Source organism: Pinus tabuliformis, chromosome 5_2 (genome assembly GCF_031772625.1).
Source record: "Pinus tabuliformis cultivar Carrire ecotype Pingquan chromosome 5_2, CPIR1, whole genome shotgun sequence".
NCBI lineage: Eukaryota > Viridiplantae > Streptophyta > Pinopsida > Pinales > Pinaceae > Pinus > Pinus tabuliformis.
Window position 1 is genome coordinate 148,620,044 of NC_142306.1, and position 13,095 is coordinate 148,633,138.

At 41.2% G+C, this 13,095-nt stretch overlaps 1 protein-coding gene across 1 annotated transcript; it reads right to left on the reverse strand.

Annotated features, from left to right (window-relative positions):
* Window positions 1-8,717: 8,717 nt before the first annotated feature.
* On the reverse strand, window positions 8,718-12,887 carry LOC149157965 (uncharacterized). Its single transcript, XM_089433838.1, has 2 exons — window positions 11,599-12,887; window positions 8,718-10,956 (listed from the first exon to the last, which is right to left on the reverse strand). Exons 1-2 carry the CDS (start codon window positions 12,885-12,887, stop codon window positions 8,718-8,720), a joined length of 3,528 nt encoding a protein of 1,175 aa, XP_089289964.1.
* Between the last annotated feature and the right edge of the window lie 208 nt (window positions 12,888-13,095).

The following is a 13,095-nucleotide window of genomic DNA, read 5'->3' on the forward strand; positions in this document are numbered from 1 at the left end:
TTGTGAATATTATAAACCCAAGAGATCAATAAAGCGAGGGATTAATATTAATATCTATTACTGATATTAATACAAAATAAGTCTTCAATATTTTTTTTTGCTTAAGCAAGTGACGTGCCTTCTATTTCTTTAAATCAAACATACTTTACAACATCTACATATTTTCACCCAACAGAGTGGAAAAGGTCAAAACAGAAGGAAGTCCTAAATAATCTATGTCCTTCAACCTCAAAAAGTACACACGCAACACTTTTGAGAATCGACAAAAACAAGCTTCGGGATTCGCGGGACCCATGACCCCTCCCCCCGGAAACCCTCACCAGCAAACACTTAGTTTGTCACTTAATCACTGTCGTTCCTTCACTTTTTTAATCCAATGAAGGAGAATCATATCGCTCCATAAAGTAGCCATATGTTTAACCCCCCGACCCCACCAAATAGCACGCCTCATCTCGATCATTGATCTAGCAAGCAAAGATCAGACGGTAGCGCTGACCATCGCACACATGAAATGAACAAAGTTTAATGTGCAATGAGGGTGGTTTTCACATCCGTCCCTCATCCACGTGTAAAAAGGTGTATGGAAACGCTGGCCCGACTACAAAACCACCTTCGATTTGAAAGCAGTGCGATCACACTAAAGCCACTTGAGAGGTGGTTTTAACTCCCAACCTTGGAAAAAAAGGGAGATGAAGCTTCCAGAACCGGGCCATTGGTTAATCTTCTCTGCCTTTCTCCTAATAGTAAGAACCAGTCACCCTCCCTTGGGGATTTTCGTTGTTGCGCCCACCGTCTTTGTTGAGAGTGCCTCTGTTGTGCTTACTTCCCTAGACCTGTCTGACCAAAAGAGAAAATTTTGGAACAATCTACTCATTGCCTATCGTTTTCCTTATTGTTGTTCTGATATACTTTTTTGTCTTCTTCTGATTGGTAATGGCAAAGTTCTTTTAGGTCATTTTGTGGCATTTCTAGCCAACTCGTCGAAACTCTACTATCTTTGCATGTCATCCGTTGGTTGGCTAGAATGTCAGCGAATTTGTTAGCCTTTCTAAACACATGGAAGAATTTAAGTGTGCATAGTCCCTGCAGATGATCCTGAATTTTATGGAGCACCCTTAGTAAACTCCAGTGTTTTGTAGCTCTTTCCAGCCCTGAACCGTGACTAATTTTCTTGGCCGCATTGATTACTATCTCTGAGTCCGCTTCTATTATCACATTTTGGTAGTTTTCCTGTTTCAAAAGTTCTAAGAACTGCTCCAATGCCATTAGTTCCGCCATGTTGTTAGTGGCTTTTCCTAAATGACAATGGAAAAGGGAGATGATGCTTCCATGTTCATTTCGAAGAACTCCTCCAAAGCCAGCCATTCCTGGGTTATCTTTTGATGCTCCATCGATGTTATATTTCATAAAACCTTCTAGGGGGGATTCTAGAATTCTTTTGCCTTTCCCTTCTTGCTTATTTTTCGATCCAGTTCTTGTGGAATGAGCCCTTGTAAGTTTAACTGCTTGAGTATTCTCACTTTTTTTTCAGAGGGAGGATTCTTGGGGAGATCCCTAACTATTGTGCCTACTGTCTCTTTTAACTGTTTCAAGATCTGCTCCAGTAGGTGAAGAGAGGTGTTCTTCTCTTCTTTGAATATTCTTTTGTTCCTTTCTTTCCACACATTCCATATTATGAAGCTTGGCAAGAGAGCCCAGGCAGTGTTAAGAACTTCATTATCCAAACCATAATTTCTCCAATTGTTTAGGGTGTTAGTGATACTATCTTGGTCTATTTTGAACTGATAGAAGATGTTGGCAAAGAAATCCCATAACCTAGAGGTGAAAATGCAGCTATTGAGAAGATGTTCCATTGTCTCCTCTTGTGCTCCATAGAGTTGGCATCTGGAGGGCCCCAAAATACCCCTCTTTCTAATATTGTTCCAGGTTAGTATTTTCCTATGGTGAACCAACCACATAAAGAGTTTGATCTTTGTCCAGCTTTTGCTTCTCCACAGTTTCTGCCAAATTCTGACCGAGCCTTGGGAGTCCAACCCTAGGAGAATATCTTTTGCTTCCTTGATATTGAAGTTGCCCTCTTTGTTGTTACCCCATCTTAGCTGATCCTGCCCTTCAGTGACAAGAATCATCCTCTGATCCATCATCCTTTTTAAGGTCTCTGCTCTACTGTTAAGGGTGCTATCCTCTCTACCATCTATCTTCTCCCATGTTCTCCATTTACCTGTATTGTGAGAATTATCCCAAAAGTCTTTAACGTTTACTAACCATTGGTTGTTTGTCTCTTGTTTGAGGCCCAAAAATTCTTCTTTCAAGAGAATTAGTTCTTCTTGCCATTTATCCTCCCAGAATAGTGCCTGATCTCCGTCTCTGATTTCCTAGAAACTATTTTTTTGAACCACCTCTCTGTTCTCCCAGACCTTATTCCATCTGGGAGAGCCCTTCATATTCCCTGTCATTCTTATTAGCTCAGAATAATGCCAGGAGCTAGCATATTTTTCCTTCCATATGCTTTCTCATTGAGCTTTGGGATCCTTAAACCATCGCCACCAAAGCTTGGCCCCAAGAGCCTTATTGAGAATCTCTAGATCATCCAATCCTAGACCTCCTTGGTTCTTAGGTTTACACATCTTTTCCCATGACACTAAAGCCCATTTTTTCCTTGTTTCCTCCTTGCCCCAAAGAAAGTTTCTTTGTATAGTACTAAATTGCTATAAGACTCCTCTTGGCACTGGGAGAAACGATAGCATAAAGATTGGGATAGCTTGGAGCACATCCTTTGTAAGGACTAGTCTACTAGCCAGATTTAAAGACCTGAATGTCCATTTTTTGAACTTATCTTTCATCTTGATTACAAGTGGTTCCCATATGCTCTTATGTAAAGGTTTGGCCGTTAGAGGAACTCCCAGATACTTAGAGGGGAGGGACTCTCTTTGAAAGCCAAGAATTCTAGAAACATTTCTCTGAATGGCAATGTGGGTATTAAAGAAAAAAAAATTTGATTTGGTAAGATTGACCTCCATACCTGTAGCCAAAGCAAAGTCATTCAAAATTTGTTTGTAAGCCAGTGCTTCCTTGACTGTGGGAATTCCTTGTAACATGGTATCATCTACAAACTGTTGATGGGTCAAGACTTGACCATTCTCCGATAATTGGAGTCCTCAAATTTTTCCAGTTGCCTTGGCATGCTTAATGGACCGCCCCAGCCCTTCCATCATGAGGATGAAAAGAAAAGGAGAGAGTGGATCCCCCTGTCTGAGTCCTTTAGAAGGAAGAAAAATTCCAGAGGGAGAGCCATTAACTAAAATTGAAAAGCTGGAGGAAGTCACCAGGGCCATGACCCATCTGATCCAATTATGATCAAAACCATACGCGCTGAGCACTTTCTTGATATATGTCTAGTTTACTTTATCATAAGCTTTGGATATGTCCAATTTCATTATCATACCCGCTTTCCTTTTGCTGGTTAACGAGTGAACAACTTCGTGAGCTTGAATGATGTTTTTTAGAATTTATCTAGCAAAGGTTTGAGTCTGTTGGCTACTACCTTGGAAATTGTCTTGTATACTACATTTCATAAGGCTATGGGCCTGTATCTTTTTGGCATTTGAGCATTATCCTGCTTTGGAATTAAGGGGATGAAGGAGGTGTTGAGAGCTTTCAAAATAGTTCTATTCAGCCTAGAATCTTCCACTACCCTCACAATGTCCTTTTTGACAATGTTCCAACAGACTTTGAAGAAATCCACATTGAATCCGTTCGGACCTAGAGATTTACCGTTTTTCATTTCCTTAAGTACCTTAGTGACCTCCCTTTCCGTTATCGGTCTGTTTATATTACTGTTGTCCTCTCTAGAAACCAACTTGGGGATGTGTTTAGTGAAGTCTTTGATGAAAGGTTCCCTTACTAAGGAGTTTTCCTGGGCAATACCTTGGAAATGTCTCACTAACACAGCTTCTATATCCACATGGGATTGGTGATTCTGCCCATCCTCGTCCTTGATCGAAGATATCCTGTTATGAGTCCTATTGGCTATTGTGGATCTATGGAAAAATCTAGTGTTGCGCTCTCCTTCCTTTAGCCATTGAACTCTAGATTTTTGTTTCCAAAAAATTTCCTCTTGTTTACACAACTTTTCCCATTCTTGATGATGCTTCTCTACCTGATCATTTTTTTCCTTATCAAATCCTTCCTTGATCAAAGCTTGGTTGAGCTTCAGGATGTTGTTTTCAACCACTTTCTTTCCTGCAAAAATATTTCTGAATTCATTCTTGTTCCAGTCTTTAAGCCTCATCTTAATGTGCTTTAATCTTTTGTGCAGCATGAACATTGTAGATCCCTGAATCTGCAAGTCTTCCGTCCACCATTTTTCAATGTTACTGCTAAAATCTGGGTGTGAGAGCCAGATATTTTCAAATCTGAAAGGTCGGTTTCTTGGGGTACCTATGCCTTTGATCTCCATTTGAACCGGCCAGTGATCTAAGCCTCCAAAAGGTAGAATTTTTGTCGTTATTTCCTTGTCTAAAAGCATGAGATCCTCAAAGATCATGAATCTATCTAACTTGGAGGCAACTCGAGAGTCCCATCCTCTTTTATTATTCCATGTGCAGAAGCCATTATTTGTCTCAATGTCAAAAAGCTTCATGTCCTCTGAAAATATTTGGAAGGTTGAGGAATCTTTATTTAGAGCTCTAGTGCTCCCCCTTTCCTCCGAGAGAGATCTGATCATATTGAAGTCTCCTCCTATGACCCAAGGCAACCCTTGGTGCCTGGCCCAGAGATCCACCAAGGAGTTTAAAAATCGGATTTTGTCATCTAGCCTTTGGGGGCCGTAAACATTCGTTACTAGGTAAGTGTCCCTGTCTCCTACATGGTGTATGACCACTGATAAATAATTCCTTGTTGCCTCCGCATCAATTATTCCAATCTTTTTGGGATTCTAGAGAGTGAGGATACCCCCTGCTGCATTTTCAGCTTTAACTTCTAGAAACTCAAATCCGTTGAGCCATTTACTATGTATTTGTCTCAACTTTTGAATAGAGCATTTCGTTTCTTGGACAAAAATTATATTCGGGGCTGATTGCTCCATTCTGTTATTCAGAAATCTTGTTTTCTCTTACTGCCTAGACCTCTAATATTCCAGGTTGTGAACTTCATGATTAAAGATTTGTAAAGGAGTAACTATTTAGATCTTTCATCTTACCTGAGTCTACCATGAGCTTTCCACATTCCATCAGTAGCTCATTCTGCTTTTTCCTGCCTCTTTTTTTTCCTGGATTTCTCAGTGCTAGCCCTGGAGTCGTTTTGACTGCTTTCCCCCCTTCATTCCTTTGTCTTTCAGTGTTGCTTCCTTCCTCCAAACCCTTGGCCTAAGTTTGCCATAGGAATAACTGTTGTATTCTATTGATCTTTTCTTGTGGTAGCGATTCTACCCCGCCTGAAGTTCCCTGATTCAAGAACCCTTCTAGATCTAGGTTTTCTCTGTCCAGAATCTCCTGTAGTTCATTGTCTTCCATTTCCATCTCACTCTGGTTCATTTCCTGATCCATTTCCAGTTCTGAATCACTCATCATGTTTCCCTTCCGTTCTTCATTTTCCTGTGCGTGGTCATTTTCTACTCCCTTATCTTTCTTTTCATTACCTTCCTTCATTACTTGATCTTCTACTGCTATTTCTTCATCCTCTTCAAGAACCTGAAACTGATTCTGACTAGCCTTTTGTCCTCCTGCTTGGTGTTTTTTTGACCCTTTTTTACCGCTTTTTCCTTTAGGAACTACTTTGTGAAAACTGTCTGCATCTTTCGTTGTGTTAATATTTCCTTTGATTTCTACTTTAGTGAGAGGGAAATCTATTAGAAGGTGCACGTGTTCATGGCATCTACGACATCTAAATGGAATATGCTCTTTGTCTGCACCCATTCCTCATCATAAATCTCCAAGATGACTTCATCCGAGAGAGCTCCAGATAGATCCATCTCCACACAGATCCTCGAAAAGGATGTATATTTTCCCCTCCTTGTGGCTTCAGCAGCTTTGATGAACCTTCCTAATTTATTGCCTATGGCAGCTGGTGATTTTATTTTCCAATAATCAAGAGGTAGAGAATAGAGTCTTACCCAAACCAGGACTGAAGTGAAAGTTTCCCTCTTCGGAACGAAATTCATCATCCATGGCCTCATGTAGAGTCCTGCTGCTGCATAAAAGTATGGCCCGCCTTCGAACACTCTATCTTTATCCTCAATATTGGTGAACACTACAGTGAAGAAATCCTTGGACCCTAGGTGAAGATCAATGCTTCCTTTAGGCTTCCAGTGGTATCTGATCCAAGTTTGCAACACTTTTTCAGTGGGCCATAACCCCATGAATTTGCATATGATTGTGTAAGTCTGCATGTGCTCCCTGTGCGCCTGCAGCACTGGATTATTTAATACCACTCTAGGAGTGATTTCAGCCTTGGGTTTGCACGGTCCCTTCTGTTTTTTGTCTTTTGTTCCCTGTTTTTCATCAGTTTCCTCTTTGTCTTTTGTGCTTTCCTTCTCCTTCGAAATGGAACCATCTGTTTCCTCTTCCCTGTTTCTCCTTCCTTCCTCATCATTACCTCTGCCTCTATCCGGGGGCTTCTTGTGTTTGTTGACCACCGCCTCCTTGAAGGAAGGAGTAGATTTCCCTCCTCTGTGCCCATCCATGGGGAGAATCCCTCAGAGAACCAAAACCCTGGTCGCTTCCGCTGCGCTCCTGTTCCCGCGTTTTTTCACACCAATCAAGTGGATCATTTGTTGTACTTAAAAGATCTATCAATTTTTGTTGGTGCTTGGATTTTGTCTTTAGAGGACAATTATTTGCCCAATGCCCTTTTTTTTCTACAAATTAAAAACAAAATAAGCCTTCAATATTAATCTTAATAATTATTTATGTTAATATTAATTATTAAATTTTGCTATTAATATTTAAATTCAATAATTAATTATTCAAGTTTAATATTAAAATTAATATATATATATATATATATATATATATATATATATATATATTAACTTTAATAAATCTTTATTATTATTATTATTATTATTAATATAAACACTATATTAATGTTAAATACTATTAATATTACTTAACAGTAAATCGAAGGGATTATAAACCCTAACATTAATATTGCAAACCCTATGATTATAAACCTTAACATTATAAACCCTAATATTAATAATATAAATATAATCTACATAATTCAATGGTGGGCACTAGTATTTGTCACCCTTAAACATAGCGTCTATTTGTAAGTATTTTACAATTGGGATGTAATTTTTCCTTAAAAGATATAACATGAGTGTAATATTTTGCTCCTTCATTTATTTATTCTTCCAATCCTTATGAATAAAACTTCAATGGTCATTATGTTATATCATTGGTCCCTATAGCATTAGTTTCTTCCCAAATACTCTTTTGTCATGATAATGTTTAAGGAAATTTCTTTTTGAGTTGAAATTTCTATAGATTTTTTGGCCATTTATGTTTGCTTTCCAAAGATTGAAATGTAGTTGTTTTGTTTTCAAACCAAGTTCTTGTTCCTTATTTCGTATCAGTTCAGGGGTACTCCCTAATACCTTCCTAATGAATTTCTTCATATCAATGCAAAACTCTTTTCAAGGAAGTAGTTCTACAGACCTTCATGCTACCTTAGAGCTTGTTGTAGAAGTGGAAAGTTTCATGGAATTGATAATTGTCATACCCCCAATTACCCTTAATTAATTGATTCTACATGTACTCAACATTATATCATTAATTCACGCTTTTCGTATTGTACTTTATACACTGGGGCCCATTTTCGTTATCAACAAGCCACCTTATGTCTGTTAAAGACATCCATTAATGGTCAATGTTTTGGAAATTTTAATCGAGATAAAACACCTTTGTAAATTTTTTTCCATCAAAATGACATAAATTCCATGGTTATTCCTAGTAATAGAATGGGTTCTATCACACTTTTCCTTCAACAGAAAGGAAACTAACTACTATATTTTGATGGAAAATGTATGGCTCGCTATATATGATTTTGAAATAGAAAAAAATTAGGAAAACTAAAACAAAAAGAGTTGCTAAACCTAAAAGATTCATGTGGATACCGTGCATGGATCACACATGTATGACATGCATTCCCTGTAGCATTGATCTTATTACCTTCATATCCTACATATGCAAGAATCAAGGCAAAGAGAGGGAGGGTGAAATGAGAAAGTTATTTGTTGGAAAATTGTTGAATGAAGTATATTTGGTCATATCTATATCCTTGTTGTGAGATACCTATTGATTAGTTATAATAATGGAGATTAGAGATCGAGTGAATCTCTATCAACCATTCAATTAGCTATTTCCTTGTCAGTTCACACTAGTAGATGGCTAAGGAGATGACATAAACTTTAGAGAAGGAAGCACAACAACAAGAATTAGGTATCAAATTTATTGTTACACTATATATATATATATTTTTTTTTCCACTGGAAAAATCCGTAATATTTCATTATAAATATGAAAGATTACATATGTAGATGCTTTGTCGCATATGCCAAAACTGTTCAGTACATTTTCAAGATATTGCAGATCAGTGCTGTATATCTGTCTGTTACATTTACAAAAATTGTGCAAAAAAGGTGCCATTGTAGGCAAACCTCGATCTATTTACATATATATCATATTGTGCAGTCAAAAAACAAAAAAGACTGATTGTTATGTCGCCTGTAGACCCGCAGTAGGATATGACGGGTCTATATAAGGCCGGTGGAAGTATTTCTGCTCCTGCTGATCCAAATATTCAGTGATTTCCCATAAGCCATTTTCCATCACCGCGGCCTCCTTGGAAAGCTTGTCAGCAGTCTGGTTATGTTCTCTGTATATATGAGATATGTGAAATGAGTTAAAAGCATCCTTTAGTATAAAGACTTCATCAAGCAGTATGTTGAGAGTGTGTGAGTGACATGTGGTAACTCTATTGACCCAATTTACTACAATCTGAGAATCTCCGTAGATGTTGATGCTGGTGCAATGATGGCTGAGTGCGAAATGAAGTAAATGGCGGAGAGATATGAGCTCAGAGTAATTGTTTGTGCCAGCCCCCAGTCCTACTTTGATGTGATAGAAGTGCCTCAAGGATTTGTGTATAATGATGCCCCCTCCACAGCCATGTTCGTTTGCAGCCCCATCGAAGTAAGCCCATGGTGAGCTCATGTCTATATTGGGAGGAGGGGACGGCCGACGCTGTTTTGGAGGAGGGGGATTCGGTAGTTCGTTATATGCTGTAATGATACCAGCTTCAACGAGAGTCCATCTAGGCTCCCATCCATCGAATATCATTCTGTTCCTAGTCTTCCATATAGACCAAATTACTATGATCGGAAGGTTTACAGATTTCGAACCACTGTGTCTGTTCCCCCAATCCATCCACGCGTTGATAAGGTCTGTACCAGACCAATCGCCCGAGAACTGAATGTGATGTTTGATATGATGCCATAATTGTTTTACAATGGGGCATCTTAAGAATAGGTGTTCGGTGGTCTCTGTGTCTGCTTTGCACAGCACACAACGCGAAGGACCGGATACCGCCCTGCGCTTGAGGTGTTCGTCAGTGGGAATGCGGTTTCGAAGGACACACCAAGTAAATAACTTAGACCTGGGCGATGCACTAAGCTTCCAAATCTGGTGCCACCATCTATCAAGCACCTCCGGCTTTCTGTGAGAAATAATGACTTTGTATCCCTCACGAGGAGAGTAAACCCCACTATCAGCAATCTGCCAGATGAGTTCATCCGGTCCTTCCACAATTCTGATATGGGATTCTGAGAGGGCATCACAGTATGCTTTCCATGGTTCGTGCCATCTGATCGGGATGTCCAACTGTGTGCCAGATTTCCAAGCCTGATGCAATATGTCCGAGCCTTCATGATCAGCGATCTGCGCAAGCACTCTAATGCCACGGGAGTTTAGGAGGGCAATCAGGTCTGTGTGAAGTCTGTGTCTTCCTCCACATCCACTCCATGGATCCATTCCGATGCGTGCTCTGTTCCCACTTTTTATACGCCATATGATGTTGCTCCTGAGGAGGGGGAGGGAGTGTAGGAGGGCTTTCCAAATGGAAGAGATGCCCGTTCTGTTCCAGCTTGGGAGTCTGGCCCAATCGATGATGTCGAGAGGCCAGATGTACTTATGGTATACAATCTCTGTCCATAAACTGTGGGAAGTCAGCAATGCCCAACCCATTTTTGCAGCGAGGGCTTTTGCAAAGGATGCCAGGTCCTTTAGTCCCCAGCCCCCCCACTTCTTGGGGAGGGCAATCTTACTCCAGGAGATCCAAGCAAAGGTGCGCTTCTCTTCCTTTCCAGCCCACAAATATCTGTTGCAGAGTCTCTGAATCTTTGAGAGAATGTTTCGGGGAATCCATGCTAAAGCCATCCAAAATACGGGAGTTGCTTCCAGCACTGATTTGATCAGAGTTAATCTGCCTGCTCTGGATAGATATCTGAAGTACCAACATGTTATTTTCTTTTCAATCTTGGTGACAAGCCATACCCAGTCGGCAATTTTTTGGTTTGTAGGCTTTAGCCAATATCCAAGGTATTTAAGACCTCGATCCAGAGGTTGTGTGATAAATGGAAAAGCCTGCATAGCCGATTGAGATTCAGCTACAGATGTACCAACCATAGTGATGGAAGACTTTTCATGGTTGACCACCATGCCCGTGGCATGTGAAAAAAGGTTAAGGATTCTGTTGAAAGATGAGGTATCCCGAATACTTCCATCGAGAAGTATAAGGACATCGTCCACGAATAGAAGGTGAGTTAGGAAGCAGGCTTCTGAGATCTTTAGGCCCCGGATAGTTCCTTCCCTCTTTGCATCAATGATGAGACGACTGAGCGCTTCTGTGACCAATAGGAACAAGAGGGGGGAAAGGGGACATCCCTGACGAAGTCCCCTTTCAGAGTGGAAGAAATGGGATGCAGCACCATTTATCAGAATACTATAAGTAGGAGTGGTAATGCATGCCATAATCCAAGTGATAAGCTGGTGTGGAAAGCCCAGGTGAATGAGAATCATTTTGATGTAAAGCCAGCTGACTCTATCGAAAGCCTTTGAGAGATCGATTTTGAGAAGAATACTCTTGAGGTGCTTGGTCCAGATAGAGTGAATGGCTTCCTGGGCAGAGCCAATGGCTTCATGAATCTGCCTGTTTTCCAAGAAAGCAAATTGCTGAGGAGCAATGTGATTGGAAAGGATGGGTCTGATCCTGTTGGCTATGATCTTGGATATGATCTTGTAGAGTACATTGCATAGCGAAATGGGACGAAAGTCAGCAAAGGATGATGGAGAGTCGGACTTGGGAATAAGTGCAATGAAGGTAGAATTTATAGCATGATAGATCTGACCTGAGGTTCTGCTCTCCTCTACCACCCTTAAAATGTCCTCACCCAAGATGTCAAAAAAGGCCAGGTAGAATTCAATGGTCCATCCATCAGGGCCCGGGCTCTTTTCCTTCTGAAACCATTTAATGGTATTCTCCAATTCATTCATGGAGACAGGTGCATTAAGATCCTCCAAGTCTTCATTGTTAACGAACCTCGGGAAATGGGAAGCAACACGGAAGATTTCAGCCAGGTTGGAGCCCTCAGGGCATTTGAAGATGCCTTTGAAATAGGAGGTACCCAGGCTAGAGAGCTTGTTGAAAGAGTCTGCCAGACCCCCATCCGGATAGGGGAGGTTCCAGATGGTATTTGCAACCCTCCTCCCATTTGCAAAATTATGGAAGAATCTGGAGTTTTCATCCCCAGCCTTGAGCCAAGTAGCTCTACTCCTCAGCCTGATCGATTCATCTCTGAGTCTGAGAATGTTGGACTTCTGCTCTTCTAGATCAACCAGCCTATGCTTGCTTTCCACAGAGATAAAGCCCAGGTTTTGTTCATCCAACAGAGCGTGTATGTCTGCTTCTATCGAGGTGAGCAGTTCATCTTCCCTTGCCTTTTTCCTCTTGGCCCATTCAATCACAATATGCTTGAGTTCCGTCAAATTTTTTACAAATCCCCTAGCCAAAGAGGGTTCTCTGTCAATAGGGTGAGCTGCCCAGAAGTCAGTGACCAGCTTAGAGAAACCAGGGTCCTGTAACCAATGATGGTTGAATTTAAAAGGAGCTTTTGGTTTAGGGAGAGGGCCCAGAATTTCCATCATGATGGGAGAGTGATCCGAGATTCCCCCCGAAACTACCCACTGTTTATAGTGATGGAGATTGCGGAGCAACGGTCCCTTGATCAGATAACGATCGAGCCGACGGGCCAAGGCTGCTGATCCGATCCTTCGGTTCCTCCAAGTGGGAAGAGGGTGTTGCATAGGGATGTCGATGAGATCGTGCTGTTCAAGCAGATTCCTCATGAAGTCTGATATGGGATCTGATTGAGCAGATGAGCCCCATGATTCACCATATCCCAAGGAGAAGTTTAGGTCGCCTCCAATGATCAGGTTTTCCTCTTGCAGCAAAGAACGATCAAGGAGGGTGCGCCAGAATCCTTCCCTCTGCTGACAAGGACCATAAATATTGATGATGCGCAGTGGCATCCCAAGGTCTTTTGAAAAAATGTCAGCACCCAAATATCCTGGTCCGCCCCATGAGGAGTCCAATCTGATGGAGAGAGGGTTAAGTCCTATGGCCAAACCACCCGAACGGCCCATAGCATCCGACCCTATGTATTTCCACTTTGGCGCAATCGATTTCAAGGCAAGAGATATGGCTTCTGCAGAACCCAGGGTTTCTTGCAGGAGGATGATGTCAGGATTTTCGACCTGAAAAAGTCGTTTTAGGGCTAGCTTTTTCGGGGTGCTAGCTAGACCCCTGCAGTTGAATGAGAGACACTTCATGGGGGAACCCTCCGAGGGGGGTTTGTAGCTCTAAGGGCCCCGACAATGGTGGATTGACGTCCCGAAGCAACTTCAGCCCCAGCACGCCTAATGGCTTTATTCAAATTGGATTTGCGACCCCTGGTTGAGGTGTGACCAGGTTCAGGGGGAATAATGCACAACCCCGAGGTACCCTCAGATACAGATTGAGAGGGACGGGGCCGGAGAG